The following is a 26,363-nucleotide window of genomic DNA, read 5'->3' as shown; positions in this document are numbered from 1 at the left end:
TGAAATTCAATAAATTAATTAATTTACAACAATTCAATCCGTGAAGAGAAACAGTAAACGAGACGAGAAGAAACTATACTTTTTGTAGTACAGTCAGCACCCGCTAGTCGTAAAATTCAAAAGTTCGCTGCGATGAAACTGATCAGAGAACGACAGTACTTGGTCAGCAAAATAGATGATTTTCAAAGCCCACTTGTTCTGTCCAGTCGTACATAGAAATATGCAAACACCCAAACATGCATATTTTTAACGTAAATCAGCCCTTCTGTGCGGGAAGAAATTTTTAGGTTAAAGTGATTTATAAATCATCAAAATTAAAAATTCCATTCAGATTTTGAACTAAATATTCGCGTTTTATTAACCATTGTTTTTACGTTTTTAGTGTTATTTACCTAAATCAGTGAAAACATGCAGGATTTTTTTAATTTTCTTTGCTTTTACGTGTTCGCTAGGTAATATTTTTTGTGAGTGTAGGACTCGAACTGATGAGTCAAATTTTCGCACACAGTCGGTTCGGTAAATGTTTGCTCCGCAGGGTTTAGTCGATACTTCTGACAATCTGGCGAACCTCACGGTTCGAATCAACCTTGCCATTCTACTGTTGGAAACGCGCAGCACAAACAGCAGTCATTGAAGAAGTGCTCCTACCACTACCACCTACACACTCATCTTGGGCTTCGTGTATATGTACTATACTAAGCGGAGAGAACAGCAGCGGAGTCAGTCAGCAAACGATCGATGAGGATAGTGGCCGCAGTTTGTACTTCTCCCGTGGACCCTGTGTCTGTGCTGTACGCGCGCGCGTGTGTGTATGTGCGCTGAGTAAAACCGTGTCATATTTATACTATACAGGAAAGACTCGATCGATTACTAATCTGCCTATAAATACTAAATAAATAACCACCGGATTGTGAGAGCAGAAAGAAGCCTGCTACGATCCAGCTGCTGCTGCTGCTGCTATCCATAACAGTATTGTCGACGACGAAAGTGAAAACGAAGAAGAAGGACCGAATAGTGTTTATGTTATTTGTGAAACTCACGACCTGCTTCGATGCGATATAATGGCCGTCATCATGTGATAATGATTAGTGCCGCCGATATGGACAGCGTTACCGTCGTGTGAAACCGAACCGAACGCCCACGACGGCCATTCTTGCTGAGGGCTAAAATCCAGCAGCATCGTAAAAATCGATTCCCCGCTGCTGCTGTTGGTGTTATTGCTGAATCGTTTCAGTGCGTAAGCAACCAACTAACACAGCGAAGAAATCGATGCACTGTGCATCGCTGTCTGCTAATTAGTTCCCAAAAGTACCACCCTCGCGTGCCCCAGAAGAAGTCCCGAAACTGGGCCATCAGCTTTTTACCCCCCGGGAAAGAGGGGTGCAGCCAAAAGTTTATAAATATGCACTGCCTGCTGTGCTAAGTGTGCTGTCATTGACTGCAGAGCAGAGCTTGACCCGTCCTCTATGTGTAGGAAGGAAACCAAAGCAAGAAGGTCGAAGTAGATACTGCACACACAGTATCCATCCCGATCTCTCCTCTCCGCCCTTCACAGCTTCGCACCTAACCCCCCCCCCCCTCAAATACTAAACGCAATCGCATCAGGAGGAAACTTTGACTTCAAAGATTACCTAATCGAACGCACACACACACGCTTGGCGGTAGCAGTGTGTTAGTGGCGACCATTTGGTAAACATTGGGTCACTCACGCGGTTCCACTCTGCAAGCTGTCATTCAATCCCGTTGTCACTCTCGTATCGTGCGGCGAATTGCCCGAATTGCATAATCGAAAGTTTGAACGCATACCAACTACACCACCCCCACACACACACGGGTGAGTACTCAGGTTAGAAAGAATCAACACCGGTTTGAAAAATTTATGTTTTGGTTGTTTCTTCTTTCTTGGGTGACTTTTTGACGTTTTGTTTACTTATTAATTGATATATTCTTTTGATGACTTTATACACTGACGATTCTTTACAGATTTTGTGACAATTTTTCACGGGTTTTCAACATCTTTTGAGGATATTAATCCACTTTTTTTAAATTCAAATTCTCCATTCTTCCAATTTTCTGATTTATAAAAGCCTTTTCTTGTTAGTTCTAGACTGAATCTTTGTAAAAGAAAACTGAGATTGTTTCTTTTGCATTTTCTGGTCCTCAGAAACCTATTTTACAACTTTTGAGTAACTAGCATTTTTTGTACTGCTCTTAAAAAATTCAGGGCTGCTCAAGGTAAACTTTTTGACAGCCTTTTTATGACGTTTTAATGACTTCGGACAACTATTCAAAAACATTTTCAGTATAATTTTAATTACTTTTTCACAATACAGTCCCTCGATATTAGGCAACTTTTTTTTTATTTTCGTTACGTTATATCGAAGCAAAAAAAAATTTTTAATCTATGCAAGAATGTTTATGGTTACTCAAAGATGCGCGTAAACCTATTTTCCATAACTTATCAGTGTTTTTAAACCTAATGCCTATTTAGAAATATTTTCAGAAGCAAAAACATTTTTTTTTAATTGATGCAAAAGGTTACTCAAAGATGCGTGAAAACCTATTTCCCATCACCTATCAGTATTTTTAAACCATTCTCATGCCCATTTAAAAAAAATTTCAACAAGCACAAAAAAATTGTTTGTTTTTTATTGATGCAAGACTGTAAATTGTTACTGAAGGATGCGTGAAAATCTATTTCTCATTACCTATTAGTATTTTTAAACCTTTCTCATGCCCATTCAAGACAATGTTCGCATTGGTTTCAAAACTTACTACAAACATTTTTTTGAAACATTTTTTACCCCAAAAACAGTTGCTGTATTATTAATTTTCAATTTAAATACATCTTAAAAAATTACGTTATATCGAGGTTGCCTCATACCGAGGTATGACTGTATTTTGTTTTTGTTACGATTTTTGGGCAGTTTCACAATTGTTTGATGATTTTCTGGTGTTCTTGTATTTCCACTGATTTTTGCAATTGTTTTGGTGTTTTTGCTATTTTCTTAGAACACTTAAAATTTTTTTCAATATCTAAAACCAAATTTCTGGCATCATTTTAAGAACATTTTATTATACTTTCATGACGTTTCCGGAGTTTTGGGTAATTCAAAGATATTTTTGAACATTTTTAAATATTTTTCCCAATCTGTTATTTTTTGTTTGTAATATTTCCGATGTTTTTGGCAATACATTAAAATAAAGTTTCGACTACTAGTTACAATATTATCTCCAATAAATTTATGTTATTCCTAAAACACTAAATTAATTCATTCACTTCCGTTTTTCCGTGTTTTATCAGGTTCCCGAATGTCGCTATAGCAACACACACTCAAACAACCACTCACACCCGGATTGCCATCAGCCGCCAGCAGCAGAGATAGAAGAGTGTAAATAAAAATAAATACCAACTGGACGGGGCAAGTGAGTGAGTGAGTGATTGAACCGCGGTCGCTGGCGTTCGCGTGTAGAGTTTACACGTATTCTAAATTGGAAACCGCGAGAACAAAACGGGACTCTCGCGTGCAATACCACCAACACCGTTCGTGTGTGCATGTTGTTGCTGCTGCTGCTGCTGTTGAGGCGCAGTCATCCATCTTTGATTTCGTCACCCACAAATACACTCTCACTGTTTTGGATGTGCGATGTGAGATTCGCCTGCTGCATCGCGCTCGCGGCATGATTCTGGCAAACAGCAGGCCACTAACTAGTATTGTGCAGTAGGCCTTGGCGGAGAGCTGCGAGTTTATCTGGCCATTGGCAGCCAAGTGTCCAGTGGCTCTGTGTGGCATCCAAAAGAAAAAAGCAAAAACCCTAGAGACGGAAGCTCTGTACAGGGCGGAGTAAGCGAGCAAGCACTACACCCGTGGGCGAGTGAGAGAGCAGCTGGCTGGCTGGCTGGTTGGCGAGGAGAGAAGTGTTGGAATATGGCTGTGTTTTTAATTAACATATGCAAGTTCAATGGTTGTGGCATTACGTTTCCCAGCTTGGGCGATTTGATTCAGCACATCGAGGATACACACATTGGTGAGTAGCGTTTGCTTTTTTTTTTTGGGGAATGGCGGATGCAGTAGCCCCCAAGCGGGACCCGTTTTTGGGGCCTTTTAGGGGTGCCCTGAACTCCAATTAGTGTTGGCCATTTATTAACAAATATAGTGACGACGACGGATAGGTTTTGGTGGGTGTGTGCGTGAGTCATGTTACGGTACTCACACTCTTCGCCCAGCGTGAGCGGAGTTTCTAGTCGGGACATAAACCACCCTCGGTGGTCATTAATGCTGAAGCGAGAGCGCAAGGTGTGTGCTGTTTCTCACACAGGGCATTGAGAAGTTTTGTATAGGTGTAAACACAGCGGCAAGTGGAATTTCGGATAGGATAAATCGTCGGAAGGAAGCGAGATAGCGGCTTCTTCCGCGGCCGCGGTGCATGATCTCATAGCACATCATCGCGTTACGCGGCGACGTTGCCAAGATTCTATTGCGCGTCCAATATTAAATTATACCATTATGACATCAAAACTAAAACAAATAGTACCATGACGTAATACGCTTTTTAAAGTGTAATTCAAAATATTGGTCATTTTACGTAAAGTCTTTGTTTACAATTCCAACCGATGTAAATAGAGAGAAGCTATGGGCGAATATGACTAATCATTGACAGCTCAGTCGGGCGGGAGAGTTTGTTGATGATTGCCAGTAGTGAGTGGCAATCGAAGAACTCGCTGAGAATCTTTATGTGAACGTGTGAGTGTGGGTGCTGGCGCTCTGACGTACAAACTGAATGAATGGTGGGTGGTGGGTTGGAAAGTTTATGGGCAAGCACAGCTTGCTTTGAACGAGTTCGGGAAGCACTGCGCGCATAGTGAGTGCGAAGAACATGGAAAACGCTAGCGATGAATCGATTCAGGTATTGTAGGTAGGTACCTGTTGGTAATTGTTCTCTGGTTTAATATCGTTCCGCTTTATTTGCTGCCGGTGTGTTGAAAATAATTATCATCTCATCTGTTTTCCGTCGACCTTGCTCTCGATGTGGATTGAGAACGTGAACCATTCTTATTTTAGTTTGCAATGGAATGCAGAAATTTACTTAAATCATCTTACCATAAAAATCAACCTCAGTAGTCGATGTTTCGATATTAGAAAAAAAAGTTAACATATTTTTACTTTCTCTTTCTCTCGCAGACTACGACTCCCAGATCCTCGGGCAGAAGGAAAAATCTCAGTCCACTTGTCTTCCGCTGAGTTACGTGCTTCGCTTCATCACTGATCCATCGCGTAAGGAGAACACACTGCTGAACGGTGGCACCACTGGTCTTGGTGGTGCCCTCAAGGGAGCTTCAGGGGGAGGAGCAAATGCCGGTGATGGAACCGGCTATCAGAGTACCCCACCAGGGACACCGGGCAGCACTAATTCGTCGTCGCTGCTCGGCAGTAATGGCTCACTGGTGGGGGGAGTTCTCTCCGGTGGAACGACAGCATCGGGAGCCGGTGGCAAAGGGGGTGCCACCGGGTCGTCAGGTGGAAGTGGTCCGGGTGGAGGAGAGAAACTGGCGTCAACCGGTTCGGCCGGAACCGACATGAAGCGGAAGATTGCCATCAAGCATCACAGTTACAGTATGTCATCGTCTAATCGGAGTACGACGCCTACCGGTAAGTTTCCTATTGGATAATGGATGGGTTTTGTTTGATGATTGGTTGCTGCAGGAAGCGAAATGGACGATGATGATATGATGGTGTCCGAGTCGGAGGACAGTAATGACTCCTGGACCACAGAGGAGTTCAGCTCGGAGTTTATAATGCGCTACGGGAGCAGGTAAGTTTCAATCTAACTTGTAGTAAGATTTTTTCCAATGTTATTCTCAAAATTAGGCGGCACTCTTCTTCCGGTGCCAATGGACTCAATTCCTCCAATGAGAAACCTTTTGCATGTCCCGTACCGGGTTGTAAAAAGCGTTACAAAAACGTCAACGGCATTAAGTATCACTCGAAAAATGGCCACAAAAAGGATGGAAAGTAAGTTGGATCCGTCGTAGTCGGCGTACTGATTTAAAAACGAATTCCATTTCAGTCGAGTCCGGAAAGGCTTCAAGTGTCATTGCGGCAAAAGCTACAAAACCTCCCAAAGACTAAAAAACCATCAGCTGAGTACCCATCAGAACCCGGCAGTGGATTCCGGTGGTGGTGGTGGTATGCAATCATCACACAGCGCGGCTGCTGCCGCCCTTCAACAACAGCAGCAACTGTCTACATCCTCGTCGTCGCCCTGTACCTCTTCTGTGTCGTCCGTCGTTGCGTCTGTATGTTCCTCCGTTAGTAGTAACAATAATAATCACACCAGTGGCAGTGCGATAGTCGTCACCGGTGGTGCCGTCGCCATCGCCACTGCAGCAGCAGCATCTAGTCAAATTGGTGAGTTTTGTGGAGAAATAGTTTTTGATGTAACATGAATTTAACACCGCGTCGACACAAATGATAATGTTAAAGAATCGGGTAGTCTATTGTAATGTAGTCTGGTGGAACAAAACTTTCAGTAATCTACGTCGCAAAGCTAGACACTTGTTCAACAGGCCTAAAATCACGTCCAACTGAGATGCCCACAGAGCTTCTCTCACTCAACAATGCAAAGTCAAAAATAGGTCCATTCTGTGAGAACATTCAGGCTCCGCCTAAGGTAACGCGACTGCAAAAGGGTGATATCCAATAATCATACGAATGGCTTTGAGTATGAAAAAAAAGACTCATTAGTAGAGAAACGCTGGAAGTTTCTATGAATACCCACTTCCTTGGCTCATCAGTGACTTCTGGTTCGTACTTCGAAGAGCTTTAGAACCTCATATTCAGACTTACAACGTCGCATTATGTTCACGAAATTTTCTATTTACTGAGTGCTAAGCCTTTTTGAGCATAAAAATTCCGGACAACTGACGGAAAGTTAGTGTTGATACCAAGGCTGGGTAAAAATACAAAAAATTCTGTCTTTCAAATCTAGCGTCGACTCTTCTGAAGTTGATGGGAAAAACTTAGAAAAAAATAACTTCATCCGCGCCGAGTTTCTTAAGGATTTACGGCAGACAAATATCCAAGCTTAATTCCTAACATGCATAAAATTTTAGTACCAGCAATCTGTTAACGGATAATGCGAAACTCACCAGAAACTGCTGAAAAATCGTTCCGATACAGTGCTAAGAAAAGATAGTGAAAAAGCCCGCAAAGAAAAAAAAAGCAGCGTTTGAAAAACATTTCGAAGAGAAAGTCCAAAAGTTTTTCGAGGAAACGAATGGAGATAATAAACTAGAAAAAAATGACCAAAACCTTTCGCTTCATAAAAAGTCACCGCCGCAAGATGCAAAGCAAACGAATAAAATACATACATATTCGAGAATGGGAAGCTGAAGGAACAGCAGACAGATATCAGCATAGAACTGCTGCCAGAGGATGACAATCGTTTCTCAGGTCCCGAGCCAAGCAGGATGGAGGTAGCCACAATCCTGGCGAGAATAAAAATAATACAGCATCCCTATACCAAAGAACCCAACACCTTGTTCCATTCAGGACTACATGTGTATAACTCTCTGCTCCGTCGCCTACAAAGTATACGCGAAAATTTTACTCAATCGTCTAGAAAAACAGCTGCCTCAGTTCCCATTTTATCAGATGGCGTTCCAGAGTAAGAGAAGCTCGACAGATCAAATATTCGTTTTGCGACAGATTCTAGATGAACGATGGAGAAAGGGACAAAACACTATTTTGGTTTCACTGGATCTGAAGCAAGCGTTCGATCGCATTGACGTTTCGAAGACAGCAGCAATCCTACCTTCGCTAGGTGTAGCACACTCACTGATAAACCGGATTCTTAAGGCCTGCTTGACTGAACGAACGTCTTTACAATGGTCCGGTCAACGAACGCAATCGATAAGAAAAACAAAAGGGATAAAACAAGGATGTCCAATAAGCCCCATTCTATTTATCCTAATGCTTCATCACGTGCTTTCGACGTTAAAAGAGGAACTCAGACTAGATCAGTTGGAACAAATCGTGTTACCGCTTATCCTAGCTTACGCTGACGATATCATCTTCGTGTGTTCCACTGAAGAAGATATTGAAAGGATTATAGCCTTATTAGAACCGTTATTGGCATCGATAGGTCTTGAGATAAACACAGAAAAGACAAAGATCCTAATCCGAAACCCATACGATGTGAACAACGATGCTGCCGCCACTAAACGAAGGTGCTTATTACGGGAGTCACTTCACGGTGAAATCAGAGTGAAGTGAACAAAATCCTATTACGGGACTCACGTAAGTGAGAAAAACGTCGCAAAGTGACATCTGCCGTGGAATCTGGGTTATTATGAGTGTCATATCAGTGAAGTGAGAACGGAAAAAGCGACGCTTCGCGTGGAATTATTTCACGACCATTTTGAACGGTGAAATGATTCCACGAAGCTGCCATAAGTCTTGAAGTTGATTGTTTTGTGATCTAATGGTAAATATTGGATTTATTCTTTAGTAACGGAGCGAATCAGAGTTTGATCCGTGCCTTAAAGCGGTCAATTTTTCATTTTTTTTGCCCGATGAAAAAAATGCAAACTAGTTCAGAAAATTTTCGATACCGAAAAAAACATTTTTTTTATGCCGAATGTCTTAGAAATGCAGAACACGTCAAGATCTGGTGGTATCTAAAAAAAAGGGAAAACTGACTTTCTGGGACTTTTTGAGCTGGGAAACAAGCTCATTTCACTTGTCCTATTCTTAATTTCACTTCACTATCAATCTCACTCTACGGAGGTGATTTTTGTCACCTCACTCAAGGTGGAATCGGGAATAGGTCTAAAAAAATGAAGTGAGCGTGAGAGTGAAATATATTTCACCGTGAAGTGACTCCCGTAATAAGCACCGAAATTTCGGAGAAATAATCTCACTGTAGTCACAAAAATGAGACATCTAGGTGCCTACATTACAAGTAACCTTAACAGGAGTGAGACAACAGCAGAAAGAATAAAAAAGGCATATAAAGCCTTTCACTGCCTAAGCAGGTTTATAAAAGAGCATCCTTTACCGGAGGAAATGGTAAAACGTCTATACCACACACTCATCACGCCAGTGGTGACTTACTCGATGGAAGCCGCAACGATTCTGAAGCGAAATCGAAATTCTTTGCGGAGGATGGAAAATACAATGTTGGAAGCGCTGAAGGCAATATGTAAAAGGAGCGAAGAAAAAGTACGTGAGTCACCGACCGATGTTACTCCGCATGCTGATACTAACAATAGTAACTCGCAACACCTAGCGGTGATAGAACTAGGAGGCCGAACAATAAACAATAAGATCCGCGTGGCAAGGCTTAAATTCTTTGGTCGTGTGCTAAGAAGAGGACCTCAAGAAATTATGTCCAAAGCTTTAAAATTTAAAATCCCGGGAAAAAAGAAAATTGGTCGTCCTTGCTATACATGAAAGCAAAGCAGGATATAGAAAGATCTGGCGCATCTCTAAGGTACTGGAAGGATTTAGCGGGCAACATAGAACAGTATAAAACAGCTTTTAGCAGGCTGTTCAATGATATGGTCGAATCTGAATATGACGATAGCAAAGAAAGTGATTGGGAGGAGAGCAGCAACGGTGAATTATGGTCATCTGATTTCGAAGGTTTTTCTGATGAAGAGGAAGAGGTAATGCTAGGATTGGAAGCTGCTAGCGCACCAGACGAAGAAATATAACAAAATCCAGACCACATTTGCCCAAATAATAAAACTGATATAGCATCTAGAAAAACAGAAATGGAAAAAGACACCCTGAAAAAAGAAGAACAAAAATTGAAGTAATTGAATGAAGTTAAGTACGCATCTGTTGTTTAATTACTCATTATAACTAATATTTTTATCTCTATCTTTATATATATATATATATATATATATATATATATATATATATATATATATATATATATATATATATATATATATATATATATATATATATATATATATATATATATATAATATGTTACCAGGGGACCAGGGGCCACTTGTTACTTACCTACTTTACTTTACTTTACTTTTAAGGCGACAGACCGATTATCAATCCAGTGCCGAATCCAGAATACGTCGCCATGTCACTCGGTCTTGGGCTGCTATCCTCCAATCGCCCCTAACACCTATTTCGCGTGCATCCTCGTCGACAGCACACATCCAACGAGTGCGGGGTCTACCCCGAAGTCAATGACCTCTATCGGGATTCCTGCTAAATATAGCCTTCGCTTGACGCTCATCCGGCATTCTCGCTACATGCCCAGCCCACTGAAGCCTGCCGTGTTTTATCCGCTTGACTATATCCGCCGATTTGTATGCCTGGTACACTTCATGGTTCATGCGTATGCGCCAAACACCATTTTCTAGTTTGCCGCCAAGGATTGAACGCAAAATCCTACGCTCAAAAACACCAAGAGCTCGCCGATCAGCCTTTTTCAGCGTCCATGATTCATGGCCGTAGAGAGCCACCGGAAAAATAAGTGTCTTATAGAGTGCAAGTTTTGTACGGATTTGCAGACAGCGGGACCTTAGCTGGTTACGTAATCCGTAAAAGGCCCTGTTTGCGGCTGCTATCTGCCTCTTTAGCCCACGGCTAACCTCGTTGTCACATGTTCCACTAATGTTCCCAGGTAAATAAATTCGTCGACTACTTCAAATGTTTCCCCATCTAGCACCACCGCAGCACCAACCTCCAACGGACTACCACGCACTCTGCCAGCCACCATGTATTTCGTTTAGGCAGAGTTTATGACAAGCCCTAATCTCGCAGCTTCTCGCCTGAGAGGTCCGAAGGCCTCTTCCACTGCTCTACGATTAATACCAATAATGTCGATATCATCCGCAAAACCTAGAACAAACAACAATATCGCACGCTAGCCTGGGGGCCAATGCGGTCTCGATCAACTAGATTAGTTGAGAGAATTCGTTATCGATATTGTTTTTCGGCACATTTTGCATGTTGTAGGATGAGTACAACGATACACCGTGCCCCAGTGCTGAGTCGAGAAAATTTTTCGCTCGAAAAGTTCCTCGACCTGATCGGGATTCGAACCCAATATCACAACCGTGTGGGAGAGCTAGCCGACCGACATCGCTAACCACAGAACCACGGGGACCACCTAGAAGCATGTGCGATTTCGTAATGATGGTGCCACTTCTCTGCACACCAGCTCTCCGTATAGCACCTTCCAATGCGATGTTGAACAATAAGTTCGACAGCCCATCACCCTGCTTCAAATCATCTAACGTCACGAAAGGGTCCGATATCTCACCGGTTATCCTGCCGCTTGATGTAGAACCTTCAAGGATGGCACGTATGAACCTAATCAGCTTTGTTGGGAAGCCATAACTCATTTCTCTTAACTGAATCGTACGCTGCCCTGAAGTCTATTAACAGATGGTGCGTCTGTAAGTTGAATTCTCGAAATTTATCCAGGATTTGTCGCAAGGTAAACATTTGGTCCGTCGTGGAGCGTCCCCCTCGAAAACCGCATTGGTACTCGGCAACAAAGGTCTCCTGCAACGGCCTCAGTCTGTGGGACAGGATGCGGGAGAGAATTTTGTACACGGTATTGAGAAGAGTTATGCCCCGATAATTGCTACAGTCCAGGCGATGACCTTTTTTGTAGATCGGGCATATGAGACCCTCCAACCAGTCCGAGGGCAATTGTTCATCAGACCACACTCTCAGCATGATCCGATGGATGGCATGATACAGCTGTTCGCTCCCGTCTTTGAAGAGTTCGGCGGGAATGCCGTCCTTCCCAGCTGCCTTGCAGTTTCTCAGCTCTTTCACTGCTTTCTTCACCTCGTCCATGGATGGTGGATCCACAGCTTGACCATCATCCTCAACAGTCATCCTGCTCCTTTCGACTCCACTGTTTCCCTCACCGTTCAACAGCACACTGAAGTGTTCCTTCCAACGCCTGGCCACCTCTGTTTTATCGGTTATCAGGTTCTCCTCCCTATCGTTGCACTTGACAGGAGCTGACACGTTTCGATTCCTAATTCCGTTGACCTTCTTGTAGAAGCTCCTCGCATCGTGCCTGGAGAAGCAACCTTCCGCCTCCGCAAGAAGACGCTCCCAATGTTGTCGTTTCTTCCGGCGATGGAGTCTCTTTTCAGCGGCTCTAGCATTTCGATATCTACCCACGCTCTGACGAGTCACAGCCGTGGCCAACATGTGACCCCTGGCGCGGTTCTCCTCCTCCGTCACTCGCTGGCACTCAGCGTCAAACCACTCATTGGACGCAGCTGCCGCAGTTGTACCCAACACTTCTCGCGCTGTAGTGCTGATCGAACTGTGGATGTGTCTCCTGCGTCTTCATTGTATGTCTTCCAGGAGCTCAAAAAACACCACTTGTTACACTAATGGGTAAAGTGAGTAAAATTCTTAAAGATACAAAAACATTTGAAAAAGTATCAATCAGTTGATTTTTTGTGATGTAGTTTAACGCATTCATTGGAGTCGTCTCAGCTGGCAACATAGGTGATAAAATAACAAGTTCTTGGTGCATTTCATGTCCATCGATGTCACACTCTTTCTTGTGTGTGAGGATTTTCTGTAAATTTAGACAACTTTTCTCTAACTGATCTGTACTACAACCCATTAAACTGTGAATATCATACAAGAAGCTGAAATTGTCACTGTGATTTTTCATTAACTGTAATCGATTATCGAACGATGCAATAGCTACATCCAATACAGAATAGAAGAAATTCACTTTGAAAGAGAGTTTTTTCGATGTAATTGGTTCATCTGACTGTTCGTATGCAAACTGTTTCTCTATCATTCTCGGCCGAATTCGTGTTTCTGTTTGAAACTCCGGATTTACTTCTAAAGCATCAGTAATGACGCTATTCAAACCTTCATTTCTCATATTTTTCAAAAAGTTTTAAACGCTGCCTATCAAGTCTATAGTGTTTTCGAGACTGCTATTTATTTTTTGAAGGTACTTACTCACTAAATTGATTTTGAACTAAATTGAATGCCAAGCTACTTAACTGCATAAGAATTTGATTTTTTTTAAATTTTTTTGCTAGGCTTTTTGCAGTATTTCTTGCAAACGCATCTTGCTTCAGATCCTCGATTGCTTCATATAGGCCATAATAAATTTCCCCTATATCAAACCTCAAGGGAGTGACAGCATCAATTCGACTTTCCAACGCGTTCCACTCAGAGGCTCTACCGTAATAGAAGTACCGTGCTGGATCGAAATCCGTACACCTAAGCACATGATAATCTTCGGCGGTCAATATAAAATCAAGAAATCACATATTGCTTTGAACTGACATGTTTACTTATTGGTCTTCTTATATTTTATCACTATTTTCAAGCAAAATGATTCAAATCACTCTGAAACTCGAAAAAATCATGTTTGAATAGAACATGTTTTGAATCGAAATCCGTACGCAGTTTTTCGTCTGAATCGAAATCCGTACACTTTTGAATCGAAATCCGCACGCACGCTATATAGACTGAATCGAAGTCAGTACAGCAATGAATCGAAATCCGCATGGATATAGTAGTCCAAAAATGAATTTTATTGTTCAATTTATCCTTAAATTTACGAATAAATATATTTTGAGGGTCAATTGGTTCCGAAAGTTTCACACGGTTTTCTAATTTTTAATATCAGCTGAAATAGTGCAATTTTCTGTGCAAAACATGATTTACATGGGCGAACTGTCATCTAAGACATTTCGATCAGTTTTTTATTCTTCGTTTAAAATTCGAAGAAAAAGGATAAACTTTTTTGAAAACCACGTTTTGCTCAGAAAATGCGGCTTTTTAAAATGATTTATAAAAACTGGTATAGCTTTAGATCACAAGTGAATGATTCGACCAAAGAAAACATACAATTTTTCTCAACAACCAGCTACAAGGCGCCTTCTTCCAGGCCCAGATTTAAGTGGGGGGGGGGGGAGGTGGCGAATGCCCCGGGCCCCCGATTGCTATGCCCATGCATAGCACCCACTTTATGATCCTAACTTCCTCTCCAGGAGTAAAGGTTGGTGGAGCTTTCTTTGATTGAGATTCGTGGCGATTCGTTACGGCATCCCTCATCGTAGTCACCAGAACGCCGGAACCTCTCGAAGCTTCCCGATACGACTTCCCGCATATCAGTCACAGCTCTTCGAAATTGTTTGTTGTATATTTATGATGGTTTTCTTCCATAATACGCTGAAAACAAGAGTGAAAGTTCAACAATATATGCATGATACACACACTGTACGGATTTTGATTCAAGCGATTAACAAGGATCAAAATCCGTACGGCACAGTTTTTGATGAATAAATACAATTTACATTATTCACCAGACAATATGCAACTGGAAAATGGCAAAGACTTACCTTTTCAATCGAATTCAAAAAGATTTACAGAGTAAAACACCTATATCCCACTTGAAAAAGGTTTTTATCTGAAGAATGTTTCCTTAGTAAATTCTCTAACAATGCGACGAAATGACAACTGAAACCGATACACGATTGATTTTTTATTTTTATATTTTTATTTCATGGCCTACTTGCACATAGTTTAATTTAATAGAAGGCCAACAGTTCAACGGACATGTACAGGTAACTATCTTATGAATTTTCATATTAATAATGCCTGAAATTGAAGAAAAACATCAAGGTGTACGGATTTCGATACTGTACGGGTTTCGATCCAGCACGGTAATGTGTTTTTTGAACGATGAGTTGAAGCAGAAAAGAAGTTGAAAATTTCTTGCACGACACTGAAAAAGTCTACTGCATCAAAACATGACTTGGCACCATCGCATCGCTGGACAAGATTGAGAGAATGGTTGCTGCATGGAACGGATTGATTTTTACAAAAATTGATTTTTACAAAAAAAGTTTAAGATAATTAGTTTAAGAGATTATGACAGATCTCGACGTTTCATGCATTTCTAAGACCATTTTTTTTTCAATATCGAACATTTTACGAACTACCTGTGCATTTTTTATCGGCCGAAAAAGTGAAACTTTGACCGCTTCGAGGCACCACTTTTCGAAGTCCGACTGAGCTGAAATTTTGCAAGAAGACTGTGGCATGTGGAGTGTTAGTACAACGTTAGTACATGAAAATGTGGATGGTCGCGTCGCACGTGAATGGAAATCCTGCTAGAGAGAAAAAAAATTTCCTCGTCGCTTAAAAAATAAACACACGCATTAGCCGTCTGTTTGCCGTCCCTCGATGATTGACGAGCAGGCGACCGCCTGCTTCGCCTACGCGTTAATCCGCCCCTGTATGTTACATTTATTGCCAGGCATCAACCCTATGGTGGCCAGTGCCGTCCTTAGAACGCCCTCAGTCAGACCTTTGAAAAGCTTCAATCAATATTTGAAAATGTTTATAAGGTTTCATAATAATTTTATCAAAGTACGTCTGAAAATTACTTTATATATTCATCTATTTACTTGTTTTTATTATTATTATTATCATTGCTATTATTACTATTATCATTATTATTGTTATATTTTAAATGCATTACAAGTGCATACATCCCAACCAATGTCTTATTATGTATGGCTAGTGATTTACTCGAGATGAGATAGTGGAAGTGCTTGAGGGTTGCACGATGTCATGCTCATGATTCGTGCAATAATCCAGTATTGCCGTTCTGTCTTAAATCAGTAAGTTGGATAATACTATTTTGATTCGCTTGATCGCTTTATTGTTCCATCCCCACTATTCTACTAGTATAGCATGGACGGTGTATACACTGGAGACCTGGCCCTAGTCCCCATTCTATACTACACAATTACAATTACAGCAATCTGTTAACGGATAATGCTACACCTATGGAATGATTTTTTTGGAGTATCATTCGGCGCTAGTGTACAAGTAATCATTAACGTATTACTGTTTGAAAATTTACACGAAATTATCGATCAATATTGTTCTCACATAAACGTCTGTCTGTTAGTTCCGTCAGTTCAGAGCATAAGCATCAGAACCATTATTGAACTAGTGCTATAACAATCCTCCTACAGTGTCTCCCAAGCCAGAATTTGAACATACGACAACTTGCTCGTTCGGCCAGCTGGGGAATCTGTTCAAACGACTCTACGAAACAAAGGATTCGACAATATTACGATTAGCTGGATACAAGCAATGCTTTCGAGCAGGAAAATCATAGCTACAACTACTAGGAGATTCATATGTCACAGCAGAGGAAGTTAAAGACTGAAAACCAGGCTTACAGCGAATATCTTTATTCAACCAGCTCACCTCGTTTCGACCTGGAAGCAACCTGACTGCTGTCAAAACCCTTCTTTATTCCCTCGATATTGACCCGGTATTAACCTGGTGTGCTGCCCGAAGCGCACCGTGAAATTCGACGCAGTGGAATAAAGTCCTCTCTTTTTACTCTAACCGCCTCATGAATAAGCTATTCATGAGAGTTCACATACAGCTAAAGCTCGGAATGGCAACGAAGCTGTCTTATGTTGCGCAAGTATTTTGTTCGTTCAGACATGACAGCCTAGTTTAGTTCATGTTGAGGATGTCCTGTTGGTCTAGCCTGCGCTGTTGATCGGCTGCGGCTGTCATCGATGATATTAGGCCGTATGAATAAAAGAAGTTACTCTTCTTCTCCCGTAAGATTTGGACGGGATGAGTAAAGCAAACGCTTTTATTCATACGGCTCATTGAACACGAAGCAAATGGTTTCATATATTTTCCCATTGTTGATAACATTCCCCACACACGGGAAAACAAGAGGTTTCGTATTGCCTCGCTTGCATCGGCCTTACCCTCGTGAATCACATGACAGCCCGCACGGATTTGTGCCGTGAGCCGGATTAGTTGACTGAAACAGTTATTATACCCTTTACCAAGCAAAGGACACATTTCATCACTCTTCCATTGAAACCAGATACCTCAGAATACCTGGGTAAAAAGCCGGACTGGAGTGCTCAACTAGAATACGCTATCAAGAATGTGACTTCAGCTATCTGGGTTTGCAGTACACTGTTCAGCAAATTGTGGGGGCTAAAACCACAACTAACCTAATGTCTCTGACAAAGCGGTTCGGTAAATACAAGATCACAATCTGCCCAGATACATAGCAAGCAGCCCACTACCTGACTCCCCACACACCTGGAACCAGCGTAAATAAAGTTATGTAAAAAGTAGTTCTGGAGATAGCCAATCGCTACTCAGAAAGCTTTTTTCGCACATTTTGGAAAATTAATCATCCAACGGCAACTACCAAAACATGGGAATTAATATTCAAAAAGAAGTGGGTGTAAAAAACACGTCCCATTTCATAGTGGGATTGATCACCTTACGAATACTGTCAAAATTTTTTAGATATTCTAAGTAACTTCCTTCTAAGTAACCTCGACGATACTTCGAGCAATAAATATCACCCTTTCACCTTTAGATTTTACTGCCGAGAACTCAGCACAAACATCGAAGGGTATTTTCTATTTTGCCTCTTTCTAGTACTTTTCGGTGATTTTGAGTTCAATTTAGGATCATTTACTATTTTCACTTTTTCTGGCCTTTAAAAACACTTTTCAACGATGTTGAGTTTTAATTGCGGGTCATTTTCTATGTTGGCTTCGATGACCTGAATACAAGCGATGCTCTCGAGCAGGTGAATCACAGTCACATTGGGAGACGCGTCTGTCACAGTGGAGAAAATCAAAAGAACGTATGGCACCGAAGAGCACGTCGGCGTGTTCACGTCCAATTGACTTGGGAGCTTAGGAGATGATAAAGTGAGCTTTATCGACATCTCCTCTGACGTTGAGTGCGTCCAGATTTATTAACCTGCAGCGTTCAGTATGACTGGGAAGGTTATTTCGGAAAATAACGTCTGCGCTGCGTTACGTACAAATTTCGTTAAACCGCTTGATTCCGTTTTGATAATAGGGCGTCCATACAACGGCTGAGTACTCGAGCGTCGACCGTACTAAAGCACAACATAGAGTTTCCAAGCACATCTAGATCCACATCTTTAAAGTATTTGCTAAATCGGAAACTGGGAAGATGCTTTCGAAACCTGACAGTTGATTCTTAAACGTTAGTAAAGAATCGAGAAGTACTCCGAGGTCTTTTACGGTGCTCTAGTGTTTTAATAACAGTGCCACTCAAGACGCAGTTGTTGAAGGCTAGCTGTCGTTTACACCCGAAGGATATCACATAACTTTCCGAATCATTTACGACCATTCGATTCTGGCATTACGGGCGTCAGATACGAGCGCAGCTAAGAATGAAGAATACCGCCAATGCCTAATCTCTCAAATTTAGCCGAAGCTATTTCGTGATTCATTCTGTCGAATGCGGCGGAAAGATCTGTGTAAATCGCATCTACCTGCAAGCCTCCTGCCATATGCCGTATGACGAAAGAGGTTGAAGATACGAGGTTAGTGGTAGGGGATCCTTTCTGAACGAAGCCATGTTGATCTGAGGGAATATAATGCGAGCATTTCTGTGCCAAAAAGTTTAGCACAATCAGCTCGAAAAGCTGGAGACGGTACGCTTGCATCTTTTTTTGTGAACCGAGAAGACAAAAGAGTTTTTGCTACACTTTGGGAATAACAAGGCAACCCAGAAACAACCGGACGTTTCGGAATAAAACGAATAACTCGTTGAATACTGTAAACGCGTCTTTACTATCCAAAGTAATGATATAGAGTGAGAAACAAAAATGGTTTCCGTTAGAGGCACGGGAGAACTCATTTGAAAGCTATCAGTTTATACACTGTGAAAGATTGTTACGCTAATTACACCTCAATAGGGAAAACACCATGAATAAGCGAGGAATCGAAGATCACTGCTAATGGAGATGCAAGAATTGGAATAACATCTCTAGTTATCGAGTGGTGAGGACTAATACCTGGTAAAACACGTACATTTGAAATACATTCCGGAAGACGCTGTTGAATTGTTCGAGGAAAAGGAGGCTACTTCATCCATGGTAGAAGCCTCGCGATTGTCATTATGCAACATGTAGGAAGATCAGTTTTATTCCTATGATTACTAATATAGCGTCAGAATCCTTTCGACTTCTGTTTTAGATTACGAGTGCCGGCGGGCTAGAAAAAGCCTCTGGGTTTGACTGCCATGTAATACTGCGAAGGTTGAAGCTGTCGATAACAATAATGTTGTCAGTTGCACTTTTCTGAGATACGACCAAATTAAGTGAGTTAATATGTTTATCTCAGCTAGCTGGCATCCCGCCATGTTTCAAGGGCTAACATGTCAGCGTGTGTGTGAACGAGATAGCATATCACCGCCACTTGACACGGTTGGGAGGGAGGTATATGACACCGATGAAGGGGTTCACGCCTAACAAGGTTGCTGAAACCTGGAACAAACACTTGGAGCGAGTTGATGCAAGATTGGACGGCCAGCAAAACACCACCCCCTGAGCATTTATCATTGTTTGTCGAAGAGCGGTCCTCTCTTTATAAAGCATACGACTCGACAAAAGTTGATTTGACACCGTATTCGCTTTAACTAGGATGGCTTGAAGGCGTAGATGTCACAGCAGGTATCAGAGCACGCAAGCTTATAGTCGGTTAGAGAGCAATTTATTCTTCCGACGTTCTGATAATACACCATTAAGTCGGACGAGACGGATGAGCGATTTCTCATGCGGAGTGTCTGATCCGAAAGAGTGAGTTCGTAACACCGATTGTGTGAAATTACTGGAAGTCGCCTGGCGGATTGACGGATTGAAAGTAAAAATATTAAGCGGATACTTACCGTGATTGGAATCTCCCAGCTGGTCTCGAGTTACGATGCTGGCCTAACAAGCCAGTCGTCGTATGTTCGAGTCCCGGTTCGGGAGAGACTGTTAGTGTCAATAGGATCGTAACGCTAGTCCCGCAATTGTTCTGTACACTAAAACAGTTGGCTGCGAAGTCTGTGTATAGTAAAACAGAAGGTCGAATTCCGATACGGAATGTAGCATCAAGGCTTTGTTTTTTTTGCCGTGATTGGAAATTTGGAAGACGCGCTCTCTATACCTGACTACAGGATCGGAACGACTACCGGCAGCGATGTCATGGTTCCGGAGATTTGATAGGGTTTCTTGATGATGTGGCAGAATAACGTTCGGGGATGGCGGAATATTGTCGAGCTAGGGACGGGTCATCACACAGAGATAAACCTGAGTCAACGTAATACTTGACTAAGTGTGCAAGTTGCAGGACCCCGTTCTAGCCACTAGTCACAAGGGCATCGACGACTGGAATAGGCGAGTCAGAGGCTTCCAAAATGCTTTCCACGGTGCGTTAAATCGGAAACCAGCACTTGGGATCCAAAAGGTGGCTGGCGTAGTGTAAGCAGCTGAAGTGTCGATTGAGGCTTTATCGTTGTTTAAACAGCTTTCTGGACAGGAATATTATACGGCAACAGCAAGAGAGAAGATGGCAAAGATTTTCAAACACATTAAGCTGTCGAAGCTTGCAAAGAAGTATCTCTTGTGGCAAGTCATCTATTCCTGTGGTTTGAAGAGCAACATTTTCATCGTGAAAGATTCCGTCAACCTGGAAATTTATGTACATGAGTGCCTGGAAAAACATCTGTTGCTTTTTCTCTAGCAACACAGTTGTTCCGTTCTGTTTCGGCCAAATTTGGCATCTTGCCCTTACGGGAAAAGGCCATGGAGTGGTATGCTGCGAAAAACGTTCAGCTGGTGCCGAAGGACATGGACCCTCCCAACACACCAGAGCTCCGCCCCAAAATACATCAAGCGAAACCTCAAGAAGACACAAAAGACAGTTGTGAACGAGATGCAGTTTAGGGCTAACTGGCGTTCTGCGGCAAACTAAGTGGAAGGAGTCAAGAGAAAGGTCCGGCAATTCGCATTAGCAATGAACTTGGAAAAGGCACATAATTTGATTTTTCAATAAAATGACCGATTCACACACGTGACATGACCGTGATCTGGCAAGTAAACGTTCCCGAAAAACGACCACGAAGCATGTCGATCACCTTGAACGGTTATCCAATATTGATAACTTTCAGTGGCAACATCGAAGATTAAAAATATGAACTTGTCCGTGAGTTTCAGAATAATTTGAAAATTTCTATGCTCACACGGGAGCATCTCCAAGCCCGACTGTAATTCTTTATTGGACATCTACGATACACAATAAAAACATTCAAATATGGAGCAGAAAATATCATGATCTGGGGTATTTTCCTGGAACGAGATTGTATGCTAAAATCCTGGTTGTTTGCGAAAGAAAATAACCCTAAACATATACAAGAAATGGTATGAAGGTTTCAAAATTGATGTTAATTTAGGTTTAAATTTTTCATTCACAGCAGAAGTCAACTTCAAATCATAGCTCGGTTTAAAATATTCAAACATTTGATCTCTTCCAGCTTCATCCTCCTCGAGCTCTTCATCATCATCGTCGTCGTCTTCGTCGTCCTCGTCGTCATCGTCGGCGGGTTCGCCGAACGGCAAATACGACAATCTGGGTATTCTGACACCGGCCACATCGCCCAAGCTGACGCTGATGAACACCGCCTGCAGCGGTCAGGAGAATTTACTCCCGATAACGCCAATCAGTCCGAACGGGAGCAGTGCAACGAGTGGCGGCACCACCGCTACTGGTACTGGTGGCAGCACCGGCGGTGGAGTAGCAGGAGGTGGTGGCACCACTACTTTGACAAGTAGTAAAACTGCGGCTGTGTTGTCCGCGACTACTCTCGTGAGTCAGCTGCAAACCGAAGAGACGTAGCCGATACTCAAGAACCTACTGTTGAGAAAGTGTTGAAAGTAGTCGCGGCGCGAATCGACCGGCCCCGGAACTCTATATATTCACGGTTCGGTTCGCGAGATCTTTTCGTTTCTTTGATTAATACTAGTAAAACAAAAAACGCTTTTATCTATACCGACACCTTGGTCAAATGCAGAGATATAACTAAAATAGGCAAAACAACTAAAAACATACACGAATTATAAGTAAATTATTATCGAAATAGGTACTGTTTAGAGCTTTGAAACGATTATTATCAGTAATATTCAGACGAAAGCTATGAAATAGGTGTTTCACGCAAACTTATTGTTGTAGAATGGTAACAAAAAAAATCTTACAGAAGACAAAAAAAACAATAGCTTGGAATAACCCCCCCTTAGGTATAACAAAAAAAAAACAATATTTGCAAATCATCCGTACAATAGTAGCAGTTGTCCTGTGTCTTTTTGCCACCGTCCGCCACCTTGGCGCGGACATTAAACAATCTAATTTTCCGAGAGGCGTTTCCGTACTTAATAACCACACCCCCAGAATATGTGTAGGGTTCAGAAGCAAGCAGTCTTTTCTGTTAGGTTTCGTTCTATCTTAATTGTACATCGATCATTGTTAATTATTATTTTATTTTATTTAAATGTCCGTGTATATGTTCCAGCTTGCTTTTTTTCCTGTGTATCACTATGCAAAAAAAAATATAACCCTTAACCAGAAGAGTATGTAAAATACACACTAATCCGTTGATCACAGTTTAATAAGGCAAAACAAATCGCAAACCCCTTTTCGAAGATTGTCCCTACATACACATCCGCATATTACCCACTAAAACAAACACTAAAAAGCATGTAAATTTGAAACAAGAAAAAAATCAGGAAACAATAGATCATGTTTAAAAGAAGAGAAAAAAATATTCAGATCTCAGACAGTTTGCTTGCAGCTTGTTGATAATACCATTAAGAAATATGTACTTCACAAGCGCAAAAGCAGCAAAAAAAAAAAAAACAACTAAACAATGTAAGAGAATGCTAATGATACCAAATTTAAACGTAGGGTCTAATTAATATTTCCTAACGCTAAACAAAAAAAAGGAATGTAAACACAGAAGGAGCAGAAAAAAAATTGTTTACTAACATATTAAGCAGCCACTACACAGATAGGCAAGCAGAAAAATCTGAGGCTCCTAGTGCTATCAATCCGTGTGTGTAAGAAAGGCTTCTTAAAAAAAAAACACCGCTGAAGCGGTTGGATTTGTTGTTTGTTCTGGAAATGGAGACACGAAGGCTCGTTTCCAATGCGTTAGAGCAATGATTAATGAATGCTTTTGAAATCTGTCCCCTGAACAAACTCCAACTCCAGCAATATGGCACGCTTCCAGCGCGCAAATCTACATACAATGCTCAATAATAGATCAGTATCATGTCGCCATCCAGCAACATAAAGCACATTTTTGCACGTTTTGCAAGACTACGGAGGCGAAGGCATCGCCGTCGTTGTCTTCATCATTTTCATAATTATCATCGTTCGTGCATGTAAGATACCGTCGCAGTGGAGCGCATTCTTTCCCTCCCTGGATGGGGTGCGCAAGCTGGGAACGTCAATCCATAACTAAACACACACACACACACATACACACAAACACCTAGTTAGCCCACACATCACATGATTTATCATTCATTCATGTACATTTCGTGTACAACCCATGCGCGCGCATACAATTTGTGTTGATTACAAAAAAGCTGTGATTTTTACAACCTCGTCCCTTTCCCCTACACTTGAGAGTCCCGCTTTTTTTTTCTTCTAATTGTGATCCCCTCTATCCCTCTGAACTCCTCATGTATATAGTGACTAAACAAGTAGAAATGTTCCCCCCACTTCTTTCCCTACCTTCTAACCCTTAATCAACAGTGTGTCCAATCCTCGTTCGTCTGTTATTAATGTTAGGAAAATTTAGTCGATTATGTCGTTTTAAGTTAGTTCTAGTGCAAAATCGTATTCGAAAATTTGGGCAAAAATAACCAAAACGAAATCACCGGGGGCTCTGCCAGCAGCAGAGCCTGTCATTCCAACTGACAGCCTGGCGATAATAAAAATAAACGATGAGAAAAGAAAAACGAAATTGAGGGGAAAATAGAAGTATCACCCCCGCTGGTCCTGTCCGCCTCCCTTTCATCTACACATGGCAGAAGAAAGAGCGCCACGAAAGAGGAGGATGGGAAAAAGTGAATACTTCATAGCTAGTCAAATTTTATGTTATTGTAATTTGTAATTACGTTTTACTACAGACATAAAAACAAACACACACATACATACACACATTGTAAAATTACAAACCTGTAAAATGATATAAGCGTGTAAGCAAAAGAAAATTATCATTATGAATCGAGAAGGAAAAATCATCTTTGAATCGAGGGGAGACAAAAAAAAATGCAAATCCTTTAGTCGTCTTTTAATGAAATTTAAGAGTAATTAAGAAGTTTAAATTATTTATTTAACTAAATTGTGAAACCAGAAAAGAACATTACAATTGCTAAATTAAAGCGTAAAACAGAACCTGCATGAACTATATCTCTGTATGTCATATTTATTGTATGATACTATAGAAACGATAGATCGAAACATTGACAAAATGAAGTAAAATAAATGAAAAGGTGAAAAACACTGATTGCGGATGTGATGCTATGCCGAATTGCCTTGGAAGAGTGAGTTGCAAACTGATGTCACTAGGATATCCTCGCCACTAGACAATATGGGAACAAAGATTTACTTTTATCTTACAAAACTGACATTCCGAAACTAATTGTATTCTTGGCAGAATTCCATAAGCTTGGTTACTATAGTGGCTTGCCACGTTTTCTGTAATAGGGCTCTATATTTGAAGTGACGCAATTGAGCTTGAAGCACGATGACGATAGGAAAGTTATTGGACAAAATGTAACAGAAATTGATTCTTGAATCGAAGAATATCGGCGTCAAGAGCACAGAAAAAATAAGGGCCACTTCAAAATTCCAAACTGTGATCAGAACGATATCATTCAGCTTGGAAAGAGCAAGAACTGACCCTTCCTATAACAAAAAGACTTGTTTCCCAAACATCCAAGGATCTGTACCTCTGTTTAAACGAAAAAGGCAAGGAAACCAAGTACACCCCAAGGCTCATCTAGCCAAGGCTGGAGGTCGCTAAACTACAAATGGATTAGAAGGTAGTTATTTTTTCCTCCGGTTGAAGGTGTGGGTAGCGGTTTCAAAAAGTTAAGACAATGATGAACTCCAATAGTTATGTGGAGGTACTAAACAGTGTAGTGGTACCGTTTAATAGCCAAAATACCCGAACAAGACTCCACTCTAGTCTAAACATCTGAAAAAAAATCCACGCAAATTATTTTTCAACCTTCCAGAGTAGGGTCCCATTTAAAGGGTTAATGAGATGACATCGTTCAATGCTGCAATCTCCTCCTGAAGCTGCCTGTTCGCCCCTGCAAACAGGTGCCATTATCGGAGTAGAAGACTGCTGGCAAACCCCGACGACATGTGAGTCTATGCATTGCCAAAATGCTTGAGTCCGTAGACAAACTTAATACCAACTCCATGTGTACTGCTGTCAGACAGGTGAATAATGCTATTAAGCATTTCATCTGACTCTAAACATCATGGCCCGAAATACTCCACCCCTGCGTACGTGAAAGGGCGGACGATCGGTTCTAATCTTCGGAATGGGGTGCCATGGTTGGTGCTGATGGAATGGTCTTGGTGATCTTGCAAAACGCACAGTTGTTTGCTACTTTTCTGACCAGAGCTTGAAGATTAGCTACCTCAAAATGCTGCCACATTTCGTTAACCACTTTCTCGCGGTTGGCGTGCCGATATTGGCGGTAGTAGAAGTCCGTAACGAGTGCTGTTACAATCTGACGTTTCGGAAGGATAACAGGGTTCTTTGCTTGCGTCGACTGTAGTAAGTTTCACTCTCTCGTCTGGAGGAGTCTCTTCTTGTGCCATTCTCCATAGCAACCTATCCGCCTTGTGTAACTCTACTTGGACTTGGGTAAGCAGATTCGCCCAAACTGTTGCCCAACGTTCCTTCGTCGAGAGCTGTCGATGAACTCTTCGGATTCTTTCAGGGCGTCTCTGTTATCTGCTTAGACCAAGATTGCTCATCAAAGTTTAGAAACTTTTGTGATCGCAACAAGGAATTGGGTTGTTTAGCTATATCAGTTTTTTGTATCATCTGAGAGATCTGAATTTTCTAAGTAAAATGTGATTTGAAAAAATATCCTATCGTTGTCCTTCGCTTTTTAAACCACGATTTAAAACTGCCCGAAATTTGCTCGAATCGCTACAATGACAGTTCGCCCATATACCAACTGTCATTGTAGCGATTCAGAGCGAATTTTTATTCTTCATTTAAAAATCGAAGGATAATGATATAAAGTTTTAATAAATCACGTTTTGCTCAGAAAATAACTCTCTTTCAGATGATATATAAAAATCGGAAATCCGTGAATAGCTAAACAACCCAATTATCAGATTCTAAGTTTGGTCTGCTCTTCCATTTCATGGCATTGTCCGGCACGTTGTTCTTCGATTATACCAACCTCCACTCTTGAGG

The 26,363-nt window shown here is 41.5% G+C and overlaps 1 protein-coding gene across 1 annotated transcript; it reads left to right on the top strand.

Annotated features, from left to right (window-relative positions):
- Window positions 1-706: 706 nt before the first annotated feature.
- LOC129720542 (uncharacterized protein DDB_G0271670) lies at window positions 707-24,418 on the top strand. The gene is made up of 7 exons (XM_055672024.1): window positions 707-1,834; window positions 3,305-4,029; window positions 5,184-5,651; window positions 5,706-5,814; window positions 5,871-6,014; window positions 6,070-6,410; window positions 21,387-24,418. The coding sequence occupies exons 2-7, from the start codon at window positions 3,930-3,932 to the stop codon at window positions 21,746-21,748; spliced, it is 1,524 nt and encodes a 507-aa protein (XP_055527999.1). The 5' UTR covers window positions 707-1,834; window positions 3,305-3,929; the 3' UTR covers window positions 21,749-24,418.
- Window positions 24,419-26,363: the final 1,945 nt, after the last annotated feature.

Source organism: Wyeomyia smithii, chromosome 1 (assembly GCF_029784165.1).
Source record: "Wyeomyia smithii strain HCP4-BCI-WySm-NY-G18 chromosome 1, ASM2978416v1, whole genome shotgun sequence".
In the NCBI taxonomy this organism is placed as follows: Eukaryota; Metazoa; Arthropoda; class Insecta; order Diptera; family Culicidae; genus Wyeomyia; species Wyeomyia smithii.
Note: the sequence above shows the minus strand (reverse complement) of the source record. Positions and strands in the feature narration are given on the sequence as shown.

Coding starts and splice junctions, on each gene's coding strand:
- LOC129720542 (XM_055672024.1), top strand. CDS start 3,930: ATGGCTGTGTTTTTAATTAACATATGCAAGTTCAATGGTTGTGGCATT. Junction 4,030..5,183: donor CATCGAGGATACACACATTG/GTGAGTAGCGTT, acceptor TTTCTCTCGCAG/ACTACGACTCCCAGATCCTC. Junction 5,815..5,870: donor ATAATGCGCTACGGGAGCAG/GTAAGTTTCAAT, acceptor TCTCAAAATTAG/GCGGCACTCTTCTTCCGGTG.